Here is a 23,727-nt window from a genome sequence, read left to right as displayed (position 1 = left end):
TATATAAGACAATTTGCATATTCAAACACACCATATGAGAAATTTGAGGGAATAATTTGGCGCATTGCTTGAAGGATATTTTTTCTTTTTTAAATCAAATCAGAACAAACATGGTATGCCTTTTTGCTTTGACACCTGTAGTGAAAAAACAGTCTTCAGTTTTCTAAAGTATTTTATCCTCCACCATGAAGTTCTCAGCATATGAATATTTAGCCTCTGGGACAGTGCCCCCGACAACTACAGAGCATTGCTGGAGCATGAAAAGCTGAAAACAACCACATATCCATAATGAACTGACAGCTCAAAGTTATGTCTGCAATAGCAAAGATTGCTTATAAAGCATAGACAAATAATGTTCCTTTTTCCTAGGAAGTTCAAATGTCAGATTCTGGAATAAAAAAGAACCTACCAAAAACTGACCAATGGAAAACTGATCCTTTTTCATATAGACAGGAGTAGAAAAAATGGTACAAAAGAAGATATTGAACAGAATAAAAGAAAAGGAATGACGACATTGATAGCTGTCCATCGGCTAACAATACTGGGAATATTTTGTTCCTAAAGTATGTCCTGGGAGGACAGGATTTTAGGGATTATTTTTTTTCTTTTACTATTACTAAGAACAAGAGACAGCAATCCATACATGTACATTACTGCAGAAAAGTAAAACAAGAAAAAAGATCTTACACTTGTAGACAGATGTTATAGATACTCTTTAATAGAAGCTCTTCATATCTCTGGGACCCCAAATTGCATCCCATTTCTTTTGTTCTGTCACTTTATGTTTTTCTGCAAGCAAAACTCATTTCATTTGCTTGACAGGGAAAATTTCTAATACAAAGTATCTGATGCTGAATACCATTCTCAGTAGCTACAAGCCATGTTTCTAAATGAATCTCTAGCTGATATCTGCCAACTGCTTTAGCAGTGTAAGTGTTATTAATGTTAATCATAACCTGCGATTTTCCTTCTTTGTCAATCTATGCAGAGCTTATACAGTGATGCAAATTTGATTATTGCATTCGCTACTGTTCTTTCTTCTTTTTTCCTTTTCTTTTTGCTCAAGAGAAGTAATTAACTCCTTGCCTAGTTGTGATTTTTTTTCAGCTTCTTACTAATATTCAGCAGATCCAAGACATGCCCAATCAACATCAATCAAACTTACAAAAAACAATGCTCTGGAGCAGCTGGTATCACTCTGCTCTTATCCCATTTAATCAATTCTGTTATTTCAATGGATGTAAATATTACATTTGTGGTTGCAAATGACCATTAACTACACCTAATGCAGAACAGCTGCCATCCAAATGTTTTCTTATGTGAACAGCTACCTCTTATTTTTCATTTTGGCATTAATGATCAATAAAGCTTTTGATAAAAGAGAAGCAGAGAGTGAAGGCACAGAGCTAGCACTGCTTGATGATATCCTAACTAGCACTGCCAAAGTTCAAACAGATGTTATACTACTATTGTCACTTGGTTTCATCGCACATTTTAATATGACAAAGCCAGCAAAACAAAACCATTATTCAATAAAGTAGAGTTCTAGTTTTAGTTATACAAATCAGCATTGGCCAACAGCACATTTCTTTTGGGGGACAAACACTGATTTTACTGATTTTGTATATAGGTCATTTAAATAATGGGGAAAAGTTGAATGCACTGGAAAGTACCTCAGACCCCTTTTTCTCTTCCGTTTTTTGGAGTACCTTCATGTGCCTCTAACCTACTTCTTAAGTATTTTAACAAGTAGGTTGACCCTACACATCAAGATAGGAAACCTTAAAATATGGTTAGCAATTTGTCCAGTAAAGATGTAGACGAAAAGATCTCAAGAAATCAGAGATTACTTGACATTACTGTGCACAAATTCTTGATTTTCATAACACAAAGGATCTTGCTATTATATGAAAATTCAGGCCACTGTATATGCACTGTTCATGTATTAAGCAACCTGTACTTCCAGTGAGCCTAGATAAATCCTTTAGGCTGTTGAAATGAAAATGTACTGCTTAGACACCCAGCCCACACTTGCCTCTACTGTGGCCATCCATCTTCCTTTCCTCTGTTTGGTCAGGAAGGAATAATACTGCAGTGATAGCAACCTCCTGACACTGCATTGAACAAAACTATACTTTGCTGAGGTTGCTCACTCAGGAGACATAGAAGCTGTTGCTCTGCCCACAACTGCTCTGCCAGCTTTGTGTACACAAATTTCCTGAAACCAAATCTACTCATGCTCTCCATCAATATTAACTCAGCCTTCTTGAAGGGCACACATTTAATCAGATTACAAGTAAGCTGATATTCAACTCTTTATTACCAAATAGTTTGGTAATAATAGTGTGTTGCAAAATACCAAATTGAGTAATCTATAATGATTGAGTAATACTATAAATAACTCTCAGCCTGTCACTGTGGCATTTGATTATAGTTTTCCCCATCTCGAGATGAACTTAGGAAGTTAGTGTGAATACAAGTACCTCAAAATAAAAGCCTGTAGGATAATGTAGATAGTATCATTGATGAAATGGGATTTAATGGTTCTGAACCAACAGAATCTGCTGGAGAGCAAAGAGCTGCAGGTTTGTATGTACAGCATATATACATGTGCAACCCACTGATCTGAAGGTGAGACATGATGGAAATTTGATTAATTTCCTTCTTTAAAACTGGAATTAACTATGAAGTTTCCTAGATGATTACTGGCCCAACTCTACTTTATACATTATTTGAGCATTTATTCTTGAATAAGTCATAGCAAAATCGTGCCCTTTGAAAGACCAAAGAATTTCCTTCCATATGCCATTTTTCCTATTCTTTTCATAGTGCTGACTTTTATTTGCTCTGCAGCTGTAATTCAGAAAGAATGCAGTCATACTCCAGTGGATTTCATTATCCTTTGGAAAACTATGACATTGTGTAGGAGGCACCCTCCCTCCTTTTGCAAAAGACCCTGAAGGGCCATAATCATTAAGGTCTGTCTGGACTCCTTCTGACATACTGTTTCACCAAATAAATTGGGCAGGGGGGCAGTGTGGAGTGGATGACACAGAATATTGCCAACAGTATCTTGTTAACAAATTACAAAACTGTTTGATACAACTTTGCTTTGAGAAAAGTATCTGGGAACGTCATTAAAATACACATTTATTCTAATCTTTTTCTTGTATCCTGATGATGTTGCATGCTTTAAAATGGCAAACTCTTAGATAGGGTAGTTAGGGATCTTCTCATCTAATTTTTGTCTTCTCTCACTGATTTTTATATGGTGTTTAACATGTGACATCTATTCACATCAGTTTAATTACCTTAATATTGTCTTTCCTTTTTAAAATTATTAAAATGGAGATATAATGGAAATATCATCATATCTAACTTTGTAGTATTTCCAGTATACTGAATGATGAATACCAAGCAGTCTAAACCCCCATCACTTTACATGTCTGGAATTATTACAGTGGCAGTAAACATGACAATGATAAATGAACAACAGAAAAGAAGAGGACAGACTGTCATTTGCAAACTCAGAACTTAACTGTTCATTGTGCTTGGACAGAGTCCACTTTAAAAATAAATTTTGTGGGTAAACTCAATTGTATATGAATGATAGTAACAACAGGACTTGCTTAATCAATCATAGTAAAAGATACCATAATGCACCTTAAATTTGTCTTACATATGTATTTGTCACTTTAGTCACATCTTCACATGTCATCATTTATGCCAGGTCAATTAAAGATTTTTAATTAATGATACATGGGACTAATGCAGAGATGATGCTATTTACATTGCTTGTAATAGCTTCCAGGGTGTGAAAGCACTTCTCTAGATATGAAAGGCCACTGCATTCAGTGAAGCAGTGCACCATAACACCAAAGACCTACAATTTACAGAATATACTAAGAAGTCCTATTAGATTAAAGGTGCAAAGCTATTAAACCGCTCACACTCCCTTTTTCTCTGATTCCATTTGCTCAAATAACATTTATACCCAGTAAAACAATATAAATAGCTGTTAATTAAATGAATAAAATGAGCCTACAGGAAGAATTGTGAAGGCAGAAACATAAGAAACCTATCAGGTAGCAAATACTTTCTACATGATTAGCAGTGGTAATGTTCACATACGTTTACCTGACCTGAGCGTTACCCTATCTGTTCTCTGTCATGGGGCTATTTTTGCTTGAACAAGTGTTGATGCACCACCACTGGACACAGGTCACAGTAGGACTGCAGACGCTTTTAGGAAGATGCTACTTTTCATAAATCAGCCTTTTATAATGTATACCTCACAATGTAAGTATATATTTCATTATTTTATGATTTATTATTTCCTAACTATATTGATCTAAACTCCTGCATACTGTGCTGAAGATATTCAGCTAAGGAGGTAGTCTGATCATTGCATCAAAAATGTCTGCACAATCATGTGTCCATAAAACAATACTTTGAAGTCTTTTTGTCGTAACACTTCAAGCAATTCTTAGATTGACTGCAGCTATCTTCTGTACTCAATGCTCATACTTTATTGAGTTCAGAGCAAGATTCTGACAATAAATGGGTATAGCATTAAATTATTTATCATATGTGAAAATGTTAGAAATAACAATAATTAGAAATAAAACAAACAAGTTGGAATAGGTGCAAACAACTGTCACTTTTATGGAAGAATTTCTATCAATGCTAAAACAACCATTGGTGAAATTTTTCTAAAAAGGTAGCAGTAGTACATAAAATTGTTTCTTGATATATGGTTATTAAATGTAGTATGTGACAATAGCCTCAAGCAGCTTCCTCTAAACCACAAAAGACTGAGGAGAAAGAAATAAATAGACATTTGAAAGCTTCAACTAGTCACATTTTCATTGATTGTGTGATCAGAATTGCAAGGAAAAGAGTTTTGGGGCTTGCACTGCAAAATTCTTTAAAAACAGAAATGAGATCTGCCTGAAAGGTAAGAAAAAAGAAGGAACAAAGAGGCCAGAAGGCAAAAAATATGTTGTTATCTTAGCTGTTAAAATTTTGCAAAAAAATTATTACATTAGAAAAGCATGCATCTTTCTGGCTCAATTTTATATGAAGAAGTTCATATGATTCAGTAATTCAATTCTGCTGCATGGATTTTGCCAACTAGAAGTTAAAAGTCCTTAGGCAAACACCTAATGGTTTATATCAATATAATTCCAGTTGTTTCCTATTTTTGAGAGTTAAATGTTAGTTCCTGTGACTGACAGTACACAAATTCAGTAAGAGGAGAAAAGTAAGATCTCAGTGCAAATTTAAAGATGGTCCAGTGCTATAGGCATTTTCATTTGACTACAGTGAGCTGCATGGATTTCTGGTAAACCTTAGCACCTAAGCCTCATGAAATCATGCAAGTTCACTGCTGCTTTTCACCTGGGAAGCCTGCTCTGCCTCACTAGCCTGAATATCTCCATTAGCTCACAACCAAAAGAAAACCTGAAAACACTAAGGTCACAGAAAAGTCAACCTCTGGCAAGGAAAGCATATTTTTCAAACAAAAAGCCGAGTTCCAAGGCCATCCACTGAATGCAGGTGTCTAGGAATTCTTGGATGTGACAAGTACAAGGACCACTGTCAAAGAAACTGAGTCAGGAAAGCCCAAGAGAAGACAAGGCAGACAGGGAGAACATATGTTGTGTTTCAGTTATGCACTTACATCTTCTCTCAGAAAGGTCACTTGGAAGAGAGGTAATCAAATTATACAGACTGATTGATGAAAAATTATCCAAATTCACGCCATGGCACAACTAGTTGGATGTTCTATTTATTGACAATTAAGTTATTCCAAGTCCCAAAATAAACACTTTGAGTTGATTATATTCTTGATCCCCATCAACTTCAATTAGGTTTATCCTGGAGTCATAAATATGGAGATGCTAGTAATATTTTCTAACAATAAGTAAAAAATAAAGGAGGAGAGAAGGACAAAGGGGAGGATGTCAGTAACAGACTAGCAAAAGACAAAAAAACAGAATGGAGGAGAGTGTCATCGAGTGACTTCACATGACCTGCTAATGGTGTCTCTTGTGCTAACACTTCTTACAGTACTGAACCTGCTGATGAGCTTCTGCAGTTCAGTGCTTTCATATGGAGAATAAGTGCAACACATAGAACAAGTCAGGGAGGTAAAATTGAAGAAAATAGCGAAAAGAAATTTTCAGTGGAATTTTAGTACAGACATTTCTGAATTGTTTTTTCAGGTAGATGCTAACTCACACTAAAATTTCTAATAAAATTACTCAGAACACTTTACTCCAAACAAAATTTACAGAACCATACAAATCTACTCCAACCACCAGCCAGCCAAAAAGCAAGAACGAAAGGGCACTTAGAATAGAAAGTAATGGAAAGAGAAAGTGGGGGAAAAGCAATAGTCTAGATAAACTTCTTAGGGTCTCAGTAAAGCCATGCAGCAGATAGAATAAAAAAATATTAATTAACCTGTTTTTGTTTTATCTTAATGGATTTCTGAGAGAGTGGGTTTCTGAGACGAAGGTGCAGGTAGTGCCTGCAAAGTGACTCAGCAAGAATAGCAGCTGCAAGGGAGGGTGAGGAAGGATGTTGCAAACTTAAAGTGTTTCAATCACTTCTTCTTCAAAATTTGTTTACTCAAAAAGATATTTCCACCTTCTCCACTATCAAAATCAATCATTTTCTGGAGTGGTTTCTTGCAGACAGAGTTTATGCATTAACTGGGACAGCTAGTAGCTCTGAAAGGTATAAGCCACAAGGTTTGAGGAAACCTGTGAGAAAATGCACAATAACTCTCCATAGCAATAGAAAGGAACAGATTTCAAAGAAAAGAAGTATTTTGCTGAGGTTATTAACACGGGCTTGTGTTTATATTTTAATTTACTAACCTAAAGAAAAGCAACATTACTTGATTAGTATGATTTATAATAAATACAAGGGATGTGAGTGAAAGCTAGCCTCTCTCAAGCATATTTCCTTAAAATCTTCCCTGAATATCTAACTCCAGCTCTTACAATGTAGAATTTGAGTCATCGCCCATCACCCTAACCAAGACAGCAGGCTGTGATTTTATTTTATATTCTATATGTCAAAAAGGAATGCATGTGGTAGTACATAGAGATGTTTACTAAAATAACTAACAGGAGCCCAGTGCTGCCATCAACACTTAAAAAATATTGACTTCAGTAGCAGAATTTGGTGATATCAATGTTTACCCACAGGGACTATGATTTTATTTTCTTTCAACAGCTGGATGTGCGCCTCCTCAATCCATGAATTTACGGCCATCAATAAATGGGTGCAGGCCCTGCACCAGGATTTCCATCTGTCATTCAGGTCTGTCACATTCTGCCATGCAGCCTACCTTCAGCATTACAACCAGCTCCACTCCCTTTTATTGACTTGTAATGACCAATATGAAAGCATACTTCGCAAACGCTGATCAGGAAGCCAGCTATTTTCTCTTCCTTCTCTATGCTACTGTTAACTTTACAAGAATGAATGTTGTACATCTTTGGTAGAAAACGTAAATCTGCTCAGAGCTTCAGTGTAGCAAATAGCTTTGCAATTTTACACCAGTTACAGACCCAGAATTGTGTAAAGCAACTGTAGAGAAAGTGTTACAGAAGATCCATAAATTCCTGCAATATACTGAGCGATATGAGGTTGAGTGCTTTCAATCTACAATGAAAGTATGGGAATACAATGTAACATCAATCCATAAACTGGTGGCTACTTCTCTGAAATCATTAGCTGACTCATTAGGGTAGACAAAGTGCTAACAAGAATCATTGTAATCAGTAACTTTCACAGTGAGCTAAATGGTTTTATGGAGAGGGAGGGGAAGGAATAGAGGAAGGGGGAAAAAAAAAAAGTCCAACTAAAGCAATTTCCAGATTAAAATGCATACAATCCTGTCATTATATAAGATGTTTCAAATAATTGTATTCAATGGTTATCTTGTGTAGTATGAACACTGTCAGAATGTAACACGGAAAAACGAAACTTCTCCATGGTCCTGATATTCATACTGCTAGCCAGCCTGAGAGGGACAACATCTTATTCTACTACTAGTCAGTCAGACATCATTCTCAGAACAAGACACTGCTTGATGAAAAAACACAAGAGAATCAAGCCCTAAGGAACTGTGTCATAACTACCTATTAGTACATTTTACTCTGAGTAGTATTTATCTTCACTGTGGTCAACACACATATATATGCTATAATATCTAAGCATCTATCTTCTAGTACTTTCCTAAACAATAGGACTAACAGCTTTCAGGTGTTTTTTCTTCCTTGTTTTTCCCAATCTTTTCTTGTTTAGTTGGGGGTTTTTTTGAGAGAGAGGTTTTGTTTTAAGACTGGGTGTTGGTGATTTTTGCTTTGGTTGTAATTAGACATTTTGCTAAATATTTATGCTATGTTTATGAATGAGACTATTAACAGTACAAACAATTTCATGATAATTATAGAACATAAATGCTGAAGTACTAATTGTGCTAGAAATGTGAAGTATTTCATCAAGTTCAATAATAATATTCCACAGCACTGTGTAGACACTGTGCATTTTCCTTTTGATGGTATCATAACAGTTTTCAGTAGCAAATAACCTGAAGTGCCTCTGACATTATATTATCTCCAAATGTAATTTTCATGTTTAACTGGTATTTTCTGTAGTAATATTTACATCACCATGCCTACTTTAAAATAAAAACTAATCTGTTCCTAATCCAGCTACAAATAAGATGATAAATAAATCAGAGAGAAAAAAATGACTCTTTGAAATGACATTACAACAAACCATGATTGAAAAAGCAGTATTACGAGCATTACCCATTGACTCAATACCCTCAGGCAAAATCACGTGTAATGGTATTGATGCAAAATAGTGTGGCGGAATTTATTCTAATAATTCTGGGCATGAATAATTTTTGAAGGTAATAGAAGCCAGAATCATAAATTCTCATTTCATTTTACCACTGGACATGTCCTTTGCTTTTAATCAGAAATACCATACTTGAATGTTTCTCTTACAACTACTCTCTAAATCTAGCTATAGGTTTAGTCATATTAAATTTCTGAACAATAAGAAGTATATTCACTGAGAAAAATAGAATAATCAGGCTAATATTAGGATATTCTAGGCAGTTATCCTATTAACTATTTCATAACGTGGAGTAACAAAATACCTTCAGGCCTTCTACATGCAATCTAATTACTACAAGTAGCTTTGATGAAGGAGAAAGAAAAAGGCCAGTGCTGATGAGCTGACACTTTGAAAAATAAAATATTAAAAAACATTAATGTTATCTGTTGACTTAACTGAACAAGCACTTTTTTATTTGCTAAAATTTAGTTTGTAAACAAGACCACGCTATGCATAAAATAGATCTCTTCTCTGTTTAAAATTACAGATGTGTGGTTACTTTGTTGCAAAACAGTACATAGTTATGCATCCACTCTCCCACTACAATTTTAAAAATTAAAAACTTTCCACAAGAAATAAAGAGTATAATACATTACCATCCAGACTATAAGAATATGTTTTCAGTTTTGGGCACACAAAGTGAAGAGAAACTTGGAACTTCCTATGTGACAACTGAGGCAAAAATTTTAACACGTTAAATAGCACGTTGTTGTAAACAAAACCAGAAAAAAACCTTATTGTCCCCTGTAGTTCTCTGACAATCTGTGTCCTATCACAAAATCCTTAAAAATATTAACAGGGATTACTTTTCCACTTTATCTATACTTCTGCTTTGCTTTAAGTCTATGTTATTTACAGTAGCTTGAGCTTGTCAAATACTCTTAAGTTGACTTATTGTATTTGTCTTTATAAAGCTTCATATGAATGAATGAAACAAGAAAAATGTGGAATCCTCGATTTTATGAAACACAGTTGAGAGTAATTCATATGGGATTATTATAAACAAACCACTTCAAAATAACTTTAATGAGATTGCAAAATCAAAGACCTGCAATTTAAGAAATCCCAGAATGTGGTTGATTGTATTTTAACCTTAATTCTGTCTTCCTGTGTCTATGCATAAAGACTTCTTTTTCTTCAAAGAAATACTGCTTCCTTCAATTCCTCTAAAGTACTTAGGCTTCTTTCACTAGGCAGGAAATATACTGTGCCACAGGGCTAACAAATATTTGCTGACAGCCCTGGCAACAATCTTGGGTTGCAGGCCAATGTGGGATCAATCAGTCTTAGCAAGTTGAGTCATTACAATCTGTATCTGTTCTAGCTCCCTCTCTTCCCTACTTCCCTATACTAAATCGTAGCCTTGATCTCTCCCCTCAGATTTCTAATGTAACTTCAGGCTCCACTCATGCCATATCCAGAGTAAAGTGAGATAAGCATGGTTTAGTCAGTTACTTGGGGCAATGGAAAGTTTACCCATTTCTTGTTGCCAGCTTGGAGCATTAGCCTGATGAATTTAATTTATTTTTTAGTCCATAAACTTCCACTCATATCTCGCCTATCATTCTTTTTTCGTGCCCCTTTTCAGCTCAACCCCTTCAACCAACCCATATTCTTTTCCACAGTGCAGCTGCTAATCAAATATACCCTTTCCTTTCCCCGTCGCTTTGTCCAGTCGCTCTGCGCTTCCTTATCAAATCTGTACATCCACCACAGACTTCCCATTCTCACTCCCACTCCATAGCCCATTTTCCTTTCTGGCCCTTGGCTCTTTCCTTTTCCAGCTTCCTCTTTACCTAGCTTCTTCCCAATAGATTTCTTTTTTCTTTTAACAGAAAATCTGAGACTATGTTACCTGCTCCACATTCAATAACTTACCCAAGCATACTGATTGAATAATTGAATTAAAACACTTGAAAATGGTTGGCTCTGTACTGCCCTAGAAATTAAAATGAATAAAAATATAGTCAAAATATTCTGGATCTGCACCTACTTATGCATTTTGAGAGCTCTCTCTTTTCATTAGCAACACAGGTTTCACTGAACTGTTCAGAAAACACATCAAGCAAAGGAAACAACAATTAGGTACATTTATCTTTGTGTGAGATGTACAGCTTGCTATTACAAAGGGATTAAATTAGCTAAATATATACATGAATTACACGCGGACTTTGTAAAAATGAAGAATCATATGGTATATGTGAAACATTTAAACTGCTAAGAGAACACTGGGGAGAAGCACACTTTGGAAGAAAATACATAATCATTTTTTAATTTACCAAGAGGTAAGAAAAGTATATTATTTTAATTCTTAACTTTTAAAAATAGACCAGGTGCAAAAAGAACAAATCCCTCAAATCACATATGCAATTTCCACTTTCCTGAGAGACAGAGAGAGAATTGGAATGTAAATTGAAGTACGTGCATCTGTTTACAATGACTCAGTGTTTAATTGTAGTAATGATTGTATGAACAACTGATCACATTGGAAATCAATATTACAAACTTTGGATCTTTATGTTTACTTTAGCTTTAATCCAGTCATTACTGCAGACATCTAAAGCAAACTCTGCAGCTGCAGCATGTTTAATTCATCAAGATGTTCTCAAGGCTGACTATCTCACTGTTATAACTTCATAGTTTTAGAGCAGCATCTGCCAAAATAAGACTATAACATGCAGTTTTTAAAGAATCGTAAAAAAAGTCTCTTTAACTGTGCAAGTAAACTTCTGCAGGCATCTTTTCTCAGTGAAAGGTAGTGTGGAGTAAATGTTCTCAGATGACACAAGAAAACTAATTTTGAGACTATAACTATTGAATAAACAGTCAAAATGTGTGAATATTACACATCTTTACATAATAAAATGAGGGTATAGAATCACAGCCAACTCTCTTCTTCCCAGTGATACATGTTTTTGAGAAATGACGTATTGGGTAGTGACAGAAAAGAATCAATGCTTGGAAAACAAAGCTGGCTTTTTATTAGGAGACCTGTTTATAAAGTTCTGGAAAGTTCAGTAACAGGCCAGCCATCTGCAGTCAGTCTGGCTTCATCAGAGTTGTTTCCATCCTCTAAGCCAAGCTACCACATGAACATAACTTTTCCGACCAATGTGGTCAATGTCAGGTAAGAGTTTTTTCAAAATAAAAGTTGCTGACTAAGTGGCATGCCAGCAACAGGGACTTAGACTCAGCCAGAGAAAAATTTGAACATCGTGGGGGAGGCTAGAAGTTCAAGTATGTTGCCAGGCATGACTGAATGGGCTGCTGCTGCAAACACCGTGTTTGTCTGTGAAGCAACGACTTGGGCAAAAGATGGGTAGTAGCAGAACTCAGCAAAGTTACAAACACCCTTGAGCCAGCTCATCAAAGCATTACAGTCATATAACAACCATTTACCTGGGCTGCCATCACACCTTCATTTGGCTTCATATATGCAAAGACAGACAAGGCAAGCCCCGCCTGAAGAGTCAGTTAAGGATTTTCCTAAATAGAAATGCTTTCTGCAGGCAAGTAATTAAAGACTGTGCAACAGTGATCTTCGGAGTGTGGAAGAAATCCCAGGATAAATTTCCCCTTTCATGCGTATTTCATGTGGTTTCCCAAGGAAAACTTCTCTTAAAAAAACAGTTAGGAGCATAGGGGTTTACTATTTTCATTGTAACTGTACAGCACTTAATGTTTTGCAAAGCTGGGTCCCATTATGAAGTTTTCAGAGCATCTTGTGAATTTACTATTCAGAGCAGTTATATAAACCGCCTCTCTCGCTATTCAACAACTAAATATCATTTACTGCCATTCAAATTCACACAATAGTTTTTAAATGCAAAATTGTCATCAATCATATACAGTCTTCTGCGTAGAGTGTCATATTTTTTCCAATATTTCTTTAACAATAGAAAACATTAAGGCAGCTATTTCCCGTCTTAAATTTTCATAGGACATAAAACTAATAACTGCTTTCTGCTCCGATGATTCTTCAAAATAACACTGAGCTTGTGCCCCTCCTCTTACAAAAACTCAACAACCTACAATGTTAGTGCACGAACATTCATATGCTAATAATTTAATCAATCTATTATACCCTAGGAATCCCAGCTACTCTTTTACAAAAAAGCAATGCTAATTATTTACATCATTTAATTTTGCTGCCTTGAACTGCATAAAGTAATAACTGGACTTAAAAGTGACTTTCTGGAATATTATTGTGAAAACATACGGGGTTATATAAGATAAAAAGCTAAATCTGCAAGACAAATCCAGCCCTCAGATCCCACAACCACCTTGAGGATTTCTGCTGGGTAGCAGTGTGATAATGGTGCAAGAAAGAGACACTTTCTACATGGCCATGATGCAGCCGTGAAGCTGTTCCATATGCCATCCCTAGAAATCTCCTGCCACAAAACAGAAACAGAGAAAAGTACCTGCAGCAGCTTAATGCATCCAGCCCATTCCACCTCTCATTCAGCCTAACTCCCACATGCTCACACATGTGCTCAAAAGATAACAATCTGAGGAAATGTATCATTCAGAACTTTGGGCATGGAGCAGTTGAAACTAATTCCTGTTTTATGCAGAGCCTTCTACAAAATGGGAAGTGCTTACAGATCAGACACTGAATACAGCAGACTTCTGCCAGGCTTTTCAGTTCTGAGTAACTGCTGAAGAGCAAATGGCATCAAGAATAGTGAATACACCTTGAATGAAAGGAAGGAGCAATAGAGAATCCCACTACAGCTGAAACTGTGTGAAGTGTGGTGAGGAAGTTTTAAACATCTTTCTTTACTGTGGCTACAAGGAAGAGTTTCCAAATAGTTACCAAAATATAAAAACAACCAAAAAGCAGCTTATTTCTGACAATATGGGTTCAGAAGTATTCGGTAATGGTACTAGTTTTAAATTAATCCAAATAAGAGAGTTTAGTTAGGAAGTAACAGTAAAAAAGGTTGGTAAATCCTGCATTTTAAAAACCCAGATTTATCCATGGTATAAGCGGTAGGGCTGGGCTTTGCATAGCACAGTAGACCTTTCAGAAGCATCTTCTGTACTTAAGTTTGGGGCATCCTCACACCAAGCTCTATAGAGAAACATGATATATGGATTCTGCTGGCTGAGAATCACTGGAGTGCAACTTCCCAGGATTCCCAGAGAAAAGACAGTTCTAGGGAACAATATTTCTACTTAACACATGTATAGTCCCGCAAACATAATATCCCATTGCCTTGTGAACAGATCTATTCAGCAAAACACTAATGAATTTAGTTTTGTTGTAATTTTCCTACTCACCTAAACCTGGGTGTTACATAAAAATGATGTAATTATCAAGATATTGCCCTGAAAAAAAATAAAATCCAACAGAACCTAGTTTACCAGGCATTTTTAAAAATCTAAGCCTATTTGAGCTCCTGCCAGCTTGCCCATCTTCTCAACAACTTGCTTGACACTTTGGTGGGAGTTCAAATAAGTCATTGTAATTCCATCAGAGCCAGGATCCCCAGAGCTTATCCTCCATGAGCCTGAAGCATCCAGCCAAGCTGAGTGCCTCAGAGCTTGGAGCCCCAGGAGCTGTCTGAGCTTTGGAGGTTTAGAAAAGTCTGGTCCATGGATTGTTTCCAAAGTTGAGATTCCAAAAACATTTACTTTTGCAGCAAGTGTCAACATTTTGAATTTCCCTCTGATTAAAAGAACAAGCAAATTTTGAATGATCAAAATTCTTCATTGAACATTTATTCTTTCTCCTAGTTATAGGGAAAGGCAAAATGCTGAGTGATCAAAATTCTTCATTAAAACTAGTTTTTGCCACAGTGGTTAACTACTTATCCTTACTGCACCTTTGCATTGTGGGAATTAGGTTTTACTGTTGGGAAGTAAGATCAAGGAAGGTTAAACGATCTGCTTAAAACTGCAGAGAAAATTTGGCTACAGTGTGACCCAAGTTGCAAGCTATTAGCCAAACCTCTGCACCACCGTCCTTCCTCAGGCCACATTACAACAATATGTATGCTCTCTTCAGCTCATACAATTGTTACTTCATGGTAAATGTCAAAATTCCTTCTCAAAAGTTGCCTTTTCACAAGCCAAATCAGGATTAAAAGAGGGATGAGAGAACATGAAAACCTGAAATTTGCTTGAATATGCCCTCTGATGTCACATGTCTGAACCAGTACATGATCTTTTAGCTGACTGTAATCACATCAGTCTACCAGCCTGACACAACGCCCTGTTACAAAGTGATACAAGAAAAGACATATTTACTAGGCAAGAGCGGACCTACTGCAGAGTAAGAAAGGGCACAACTAGAGTAGGTCATCTTCAAGACGTTACTCCTCGTCTGCATACAAATGCCTTCCACACATGTTAATAGCTATTCTTGATTGTTTTCTCTGTTGAGCCAAAACACCAGCAGTGTGTGCAAAATTTTACACATAAATTTCAGAGTGATTTGGCTGTGCACGTAAGACATTTCCAAGTTCAGAGCTTGGACACTGCACAACCCTGAAGAATCTAACTGATAAAACATCACGTTATTTTCAGCCTGCTCATTCAACCTTTCCTTTAAACACTAACAGTTATCTAGGCTGTGTTTCTTCAATGGGAATGGAAGTTTGCGGGACAACTGTCTTCACAATCATCAGTGTAAACAATTCAGATACCAGTGACAGGCATAATGTCTTAACAATCACATATGTCAGGGTTTCTGGAAGCTGAAGAAGGACCTTTTATATCCAGTGACTACACATAGAGAACAAGAGGGAGCAGAGAGAGCTTCAACAAGCCAGACTGCAGCAAATCTATAGCTGTTTATAACAAAGACTGGGTATTTGAATTGGATCTTCAAATGAATGAGCCATGAGAAAGAACAGGATCGCAACAGTCTGGTATTTATGAACTGCAAGCTGCAACCTCAGATAACATCCAGGGACACAGAGTAAGGGCGGGGGTGGGGGAATCCAACATATTTATGGTTCTGTAAGAACAGGAAAGTTTAAGAGTATCAAGCAAAAACAAGGTTTTGCAGCAATGCCAAAAAGCAGCTAAGAGCAAATGTCAGAATAACAGAAGGTAAAACAAAATTAGTTTAAATTAAAACGGCAGCTTTTCCTGGTGATAAAGTTTTTGGAACTTGAATTTTGTTTTAGTGCTTACAGTGTGGAATCTAAGCTATATTTAAAACTGGTTAATTTTCATTTCAGCAGAAAGACAGCTTATGTCTTCCAGAGCTATGGTAGCTTTCTAGGTAACTCACAAGAGCCTATTGGATCCTTTCAATACTGGGGTAAGGAAAGTAACTTCTCAAACTGACATTATACACCACTAAGTTGCAGCTGCCCTTTTTACAGTCATTCCCTCGATTTTGAAGTGCTATTAATAGTACCCAGGAGAAAGTAGACAGCAACATTGAAGTCTACAAAACTATTGGAGTCTACAAAAGTGAATGAAACAATGTCAGATTAAGAAGAAATGGAGACTTGGATGAGCTTAATCATAGAGACAAAGTAAAGGCACGGAGAGTACAGACAGGTAATAAGACATTATATTTATGGTGGAGGAAACTTCAAAGTTAAAGATGATGCTAAGTTTATAAGCTGACTGGACCATAGCATTTTATATTCTGGAGAACAAGGAAGCTTTTCCTTAAGTAACATTCTTACTGAAGAAAAGCACACACTTGAGTCCGAGAGCCATTTCATGGGAGAACAGTAATTCCACATGAAGTCTTACCGACCCTTTTGGTGAAGAGTGCAAAAATCCAATATCATAGAGTCCAGCTTCAGACACTCTGCAGTGCCCTTCTGCATGACAAGGATACTCTACTCTAGCTAATAGCACCAGAGTTTGGTAAAGAAGCAGCCAACAATCTTTGCGGTTCCTGAATCTTATTCCAGGTTGCTGACACTGTAAAAGGGGAGAAGCACTCATACATCAAGGACAGCTACTCCTTTAAGAATAGAAACCCTGTGGTTTGCAGGCCACTTTAAAAATCACTTTAAAAATAATAAAACATTAAAGTGAAAGTAATTCACACTTTTATTGCATTCTCATGCAAGCAGATGATAGTTATTCAGCTTAAAGACAGTTGTTTAAAACTAAAACAAGGTTTAGAGCTGTATCTTCTTTAGTTAGATCCACTAGATCTCTCTCCATTTCACCCAGTTAAAAAGCTGTCAGGATGTTGTTAAAACTTGCTAACAACTGCCCTAGTACATGACAAACTTTTAATCATTGCAAAGAAAGTGCCCTTCAAATCTCTGTATGTAGCAAACTGCATATATACATGCACACTAAAAACTTCAGTTCAGACAGAGAACTGATGACTGCATTACATAAATACCTAACAAAGGTCAGTGCTTACACTTCTGTTAGCTCCTGATTAAGTCTAGACACAACGCATGTTGTAACCAGAAGTTCTTTATAGTGGATTAAGCGATAAATGACTCCCAATCCAATGCAGAGGGGTGTAAAAACAACCAGTGATGCCATGGTTTCCAACTTAAAGACCTTATTTTTTTTCTATGGAAGAGCCTATTCTTCAGGTGACCTGATTTATGGTTCACACAGAAAAATTAAATTCTTCTTTGCAAAAGCACTTCTACTTTACTTAGAGAGCATATTGTTCATTCATGAATCAGAAAAGTTTTACAGTGAGAATGTTATTGGCCTGGTTCATAAATGTGTCATGCCACTTGTAACCAGGGCAACAGCAATAAGACACAGGGAATATAAAATTTCTTTTTCTTCCTGATGGCTGATCCATGAACTTCTTCATTCCGTAACTGTGGGAATCTTTGTAAGGTTTGATCTCCAGCTGATGTAAATCACAGAAACTTCAGACTTCAAGTTGGTATGTACAAGTGCTGATTTCCATAGCTTTAGGACACAGTTCTAAAGAGGCACAGATTTGGACATCCACTCATCTTTTTATGAAAAAGAGGCTGACAGATAATTGGTAGTAAATTTGCAATTTTTGTTGTCACAATTTTCCTACCAAAGGAAGACCTACAAAATGACCTTTTTATTACAGAACTGAAAAAACAATTAGTTTGATAGTTGCACACTGTCTTCTAAACTCCACAAATATATAAAAAAGATTCACACTAGGAAAAAAAAAAAAAATCAAGGCTGAGGAATAATTTCACAGTGTAACTTTGTAACGAGTCCCTGGAGGAAATATCTGTTCCTTTTGTTCCCCTCTGCAAAGCTATGTAATTGATTCCTAACTGCTGTGTTAATGCTCCCTATTCCTGTCAGAATCCCTTTGGAAATACACTAAAGTAACCAGGACTCTCTCCTGATACAACCCCTCGAATGTGGGAATCTGGGATTCTCTGACATGCATCACATTTCAGACAGTGGGCCACAGAGGAAGCTTCAGTGCCAAAGGGCTGATAAATATTAATATAGAAGAATAAAGTATACCAAATTATATATTGGAACATAGAGTAACCCAGGAAACTGTTGTCTTTTATAATGAAATACAATCTCTTAGAGGCACTGTTACCTTCCATCAAAAAAAATAATAATCAAAGTATATCTGCTATAGCATGGTTTATTAACTTATACCAGCTTGCAAAATTTTAAATGACAACAGGCAAGTGTTTTTAAAGAAAGGATTTGATCTTCATCAGGATCGAGAATTAGTTTGACTCTCCCTGACCTTTCCATCCGTTTTGCTGTACATGCACACAGAGTAATAAAAGAAGAACGAAGCAGAACGGATTTGGCCCAGCTCCTGAATTATACCCCAGTGAGTGTTCCAGAGTTGTGCAGGAAAGCTTGTCTGCCTAGACAGAGCCAGTGATATCAGGTAACCTCTCTTCAGCAAACAAGGAGAGAAATATGGAAAAGATGATTCAGTTTTTACCTATGGTGCCTAATTAACCTTAATTAAGGTTTTATTGAGGGATCTTGATCAGCTTGCACAAGGGATATCTACTTCCTGATTGTTTTTAGCTTTGAGAAAGCTCTCCTTTGAGAAAGGAAGATTTCTTACCACAAAGAAAAATGTCCTTGTTAAATACATACGCTCATGTTCCAATCTAAATTTAAGAGATGGTACAGATAAAACATCCATGTTTTTAGTGTTCCCCCCGAGTCAAATGTTTTTTAAATAAAAGCACTAGAATTACAGTAAAGATTCTCTAGTCTTCATAATTAAATTAAGAAAAAAAAACCCTAAACATTTCACGATTTGGGTATATGTTCCCTGAAACAGCACTAAAGTTACTAATTATTGTAATCACTGATTTTAAGCTTACTAACCTGATGGCTGTAAAAATTAATCAACCTTGGCAGCCACACAACTTACTGCAAATTTGTCCTCTTCCACTATGGGTCATCATCTCAAGTTTCACAGTTATAGACACCATTGCTGTATTATGCACATTCGTGACTTTATTACACACTGGGTGGCAGTGTGGAAGGCTTTTTGTTCAAAATGCCCTTTATGGGAATAACTTAATAAAAAATTGCAAAGTTAAAAATAAGAAAAAAATTATTTTAATTTAACACATTAGATTATAAATAGTAGAATACTTAGAAGGGCGAGGGGTGTCTCCCTGCTTCTTGTTAGAATGACACTACTTGATAAAAGACCCTGTTTTAAGTAGATTATAACTTCAGTGCTGCCTGGTCTAAAATTTTTCATGTTGCATATCTGTCTTAGAATTTTCTTTTTTATGGAAAATTTCAGCTTATGTAATTTAGCTATTTCTGAGAATGCAGCAGAGAAAAGAACAGTATTCTGCCGTGTCAACAGATTAACATGACTTCTTGTTTTGAAATCTGTAGTACATCTGTGTTTTGCAGCAGAAAATAAAATTTGGAAGTAAACTGGCTGTGTCTGGGATTAAATGAGAAAAGGGAGACTTAGATATTATTGTGGACGATGATGGACAGACTCAAAAGCAGAGTGCCCCCACAAAAAGGGACAATTGATCCATTCATGTCCTTCATTTGATATATGGAAGTCCTAGACTTCATGGTCAAGACAGTTGAAATTTACCCTGAAGGTTTGTTTTGTTTGGTTTGTTTGTTTTTTTTTTTTTTTCCTTGCCCTTGTCATAGAATTCCTGCAATATAATAAGCAATAAGGAAAATTTTGTAAGTCTTGCTTCTCAGTCCTCTCACTAATGCTGTTTCTTCAGTTTGGGGCAGTGCAGTGGGGAAATGTATGTTGAGACTCAGCCTTGTAGAAGGTCTGGAGATTCAGTTACAGCTACAGCTGATGGCTTTGGGAAACATGTCATGGATATACACATTTCTATGTATTTTTCAAAGTCCTAAGGCAGATATTCAACAAGAGAAAATTCAGGCCAGACACTGCAAACAGGGGGGCCCTTCAAATCAATGGATTTTTAGGGCCTTAAATCTTTCTCTGCCTCAGTTCTTTACTTGAAAATTTGTGAAGACAAGAGCATCTTTCTTCCCAGAGGGTATTGTGAAGATAAACTCATCATTTATCTGTGAAACATCCTGGCTAGTCCAGTGAAATACACATGGAAACTCACATTTTCTTTCCCAGAAGGTTTTGAATGGTACGTAAAGCCTAAACACAATAAAGAAAAAATTATACTGATTGATGCTGTTTGTGAATGAACAGCGTCCATTTTGCATCACTGAACACCTCAGTGTTCCACATAAAAGCAGCAGATATAATGATAGATCCTTGTACACCAGGCAGGAAAATTTTGCTACACACAAAAAATAACACTGGCATTTCTTAAATTCTTTGTATTTTCCTAGTGCAGTTATCTGTTACACCCAAAAAGCTGTTTAACAGAGCACATATTAACTTGCAGATAATAACATTTGCTATATTATGTTGAGGCAAAGAGTTTATGTTTTGAATGCTTTCAAAATATAAAAAACAGGCAGAAAGACTCTGACATCATCCCTGAGTTAATGAAGAAACTTCCCCCCTTAGACATCTGATAGCATATTTATCTATTATGCAATTTTATATTTTCTTCTGAAGCATCTAGTATTGACAATTGTTGGAGACAGGATATTTGACTAAATGGATCATTAGTCTGATCATTTCCCCAGGTTTCTATGTGAACTGAGGATGCTATAGCATCTGAGCCTGACAAGCACATATGGAGACAGCTGAAATGGAGTGAGGGCTTAGATCACTGCTGCATCTAACAGACAAACAATGAGACAATGCTGCATGTAAGTAGAGATGCTAAAAGCAGTCTCCATTCTATAACAAATATATAGGAAAGATTAATGTAAAATCTTGACATGGTACTTTTGCCTTCCCCTATAATGACATCAATAAACATCTTCTATATTGATTTTTGCTTATTATTAAAATGGCCTAATACAAATACAGACATTAAGCCAGAAAAATGCAGAGATCAGTATAACTGCAGCCAAGAGCATTTAGACCAGAAATACTACCAATTACTACTAAGACTGGCAAGCCTGACTAAACAGAACTCCACATAGACTTCTGAATGCAGGACTTTAAAAGCAGGATGATCCCTGATCTCCACTTAGTATCATACCCTACAAAAACTTCCTCAGGCCTTCTAACTGAGCCTGTACCACTCAATATCCCTTCTTTCTTCAAAATGTCAGCACAATCCCTGTTGAAATTGTGCCTGGGACACAGAAATGACCTTTCATTCTGAAACAGGACAATAAAATACTTTTTTCAAATACTTGCAGATGAGGTGTTCTCAGTTTTGTGAAGGTTGCACAGTTCCTTCCAAACACCATTGTCTAATGTATGTTTCTTGTTAAATTTCAGAACTTACCTCAGCAATGCCAAAAAAGATTTCTGGACTTACTTGTTCAGATTTAATCAGGCTCTGTCAGTGAAACTAAATCTTGCAAAAGTGGGACTGTTTTGCTGCACAATAGATAGAGAATCAAGCTAAAAATATTCTGTACACTTGAATATCAAAAATAAACTGAAAATGTAGACTCAGGAATAAAAACACAGTAGCTTTATTTCTGAGAATAAACAGTACCTTTCTGCTGTCATATAAGGAATGGTTATCCAATATCATCTTCCTTTCGTGAGTAGCATACCTCCGCAAATCACGACCAAATTGCTGTAAAAGATACAGCAAATACCAGCAATTCTGACAAACCAAAATTGTTATCCTTTGTATAAGAGTTCCAACACCAAACCAAATAATAAACTAACATGTAAAAATTACCTCTATTAAAAGACTACAGCCTGAAAAAAATTGATCATCTGAAAGGACAATATTTTGATAGGCAATGGTCCATCATTTCCGTTGGTTAGTCCAAGAATAGTTGGGCACTGTACAACAAAGTAAGCCTATGATGGGCTCCCACAGTCTGTAGGTGAATTATCTCAACAGGGAGTAGGAGCTGAGTGAGGCAGAGAAAGATGGAGTCATTGCCTACTCAACCAAAGGGCCTCACAAAATGCATTTTTAGTGTAGACACCCACCTATGGAGTTGAGAGAAGGGCTTTTAAGTAGCCAAACACTTCCAGGGTAAGAAGGACCCCAAAGTCTGCAGAACTTATCCAGGGTCCAAATAAATACATTTTATTATCTCAAAAAAGAAAAGTGACTAAAGTAACTCATCAGCTCAGCAGGAGAACACATCAATTGCAACATTTTGCCTAGTCTATAACATCCTGCTTCCAATTAACCTGAGTAGAACAGAGTGGTAATGCACCTGTACTGCTTCTAGCACATCAAAAAGAGTGTTCAGAGCAGGCTCAGCAGCTCTCCATTATACCATGTAATCACTTCCTAAGAAAATGAACATCAGAAGGCAAGCATGTAGAACAGATTAAAAAATAATTCTGTTTGGAGAGAGACTAATCATTTGAGTTTTGAGTTTGCATTTACATAGAATTTTTTATTTTGAAAATACTGTACTATTTTATATTATACCCACTGACTACAGTGTCTATTGTGAAAGTAGCTATCATTTCAAGTTTTCTTCAATTAGTAAAATATCAAACAAAACATATTTTATTCTAGTTCAAAACTAATGTGTAAATTCTAAAATTTTCCAATATTTTACAATTTAAAACACTCAAAATACAACTGAAACAAAACATTTTATCTAATCCAAAAAGAAACATGTAAAATTGTTTTCAATTTCCTACAAAACAAATTAAGTTCCAATTCAGAACATCTCTTCCTCAAATGTTTAATTTCCTGTAAAATTCTGTGACACTTTCCAAATCATCTCTCTACTCAGTAACCATTTAAATTGCTTGTTAACACTAGAATGATGTAAAAAGACAACACAACTGGCTGAAAATCTAGCTCTTCAGTCCATGAATCTAAATACTAAGCTTCAAGGAAAATAGATGTTAACTCCTCTAGAGAGATATCCATAAATGTCAGTGATGAGTTCATCAGCTCCAACCTATGATCACAGGTTGATGACAGCATGAAATGTGACATGTGGAGAGAAGGAACATTTTTTAAATATCCATGAACCCTGAATGGTCCTGCAACAGCAAAAATAGGTTAGAAATGCTGAGAAAACACAGACTGTTGTGGTTACTTACCCTGGAGCCTGTCCAGCCTAAAAGAGCATACGCATATTGCTCAAAGGGGGTTATGACCAGGTCCACACGGATTGCCTTCCAGTCTTTGACTTCCGCCATATCAAATTTTTTTGACATGTTGTAACTGCTGTTGTCTACACTTGGCTGATACAATTTTAAAATTGCAAAACACTTCTGAAAATGATCCATGGCATCAACTTTTCTGCTTGGTAGCTGTTCCTTTACAAATGTTGATTCAATGATATCACAATATAGAAGTAAGCCCTAAAGAGAAGACATTGCTCACA

General features: G+C 36.2%; 1 protein-coding gene across 2 annotated transcripts in view; it reads right to left on the bottom strand.

Annotated features, from left to right (window-relative positions):
• DNTT (DNA nucleotidylexotransferase) overlaps positions 1-23,727 on the bottom strand; it is a 98,145-nt gene that overhangs the window by 4,221 nt on the left and 70,197 nt on the right. Inside the window, exons 9-10 of one of the 2 annotated variants that reach the window (XM_075026133.1) lie at positions 23,441-23,704; positions 21,906-21,989 (exon numbers count right to left, since the gene is read on the bottom strand). The exons of the other annotated variant lie outside the window; for it this stretch is intronic. Of the exons in view, the coding sequence (XP_074882234.1) occupies positions 21,906-21,989; positions 23,441-23,704 (348 nt within the window). The remainder of the gene's footprint in view (positions 1-21,905; positions 21,990-23,440; positions 23,705-23,727) is intronic. 2 annotated transcript variants of the gene reach the window in all.

Source organism: Buteo buteo, chromosome 4, assembly GCF_964188355.1.
Source record: "Buteo buteo chromosome 4, bButBut1.hap1.1, whole genome shotgun sequence".
NCBI classification, from domain to species: domain Eukaryota; kingdom Metazoa; phylum Chordata; class Aves; order Accipitriformes; family Accipitridae; genus Buteo; species Buteo buteo.
The sequence above is the reverse complement of the archived record's forward strand: the minus strand, read 5'-3'. Positions and strand labels throughout refer to the sequence as shown.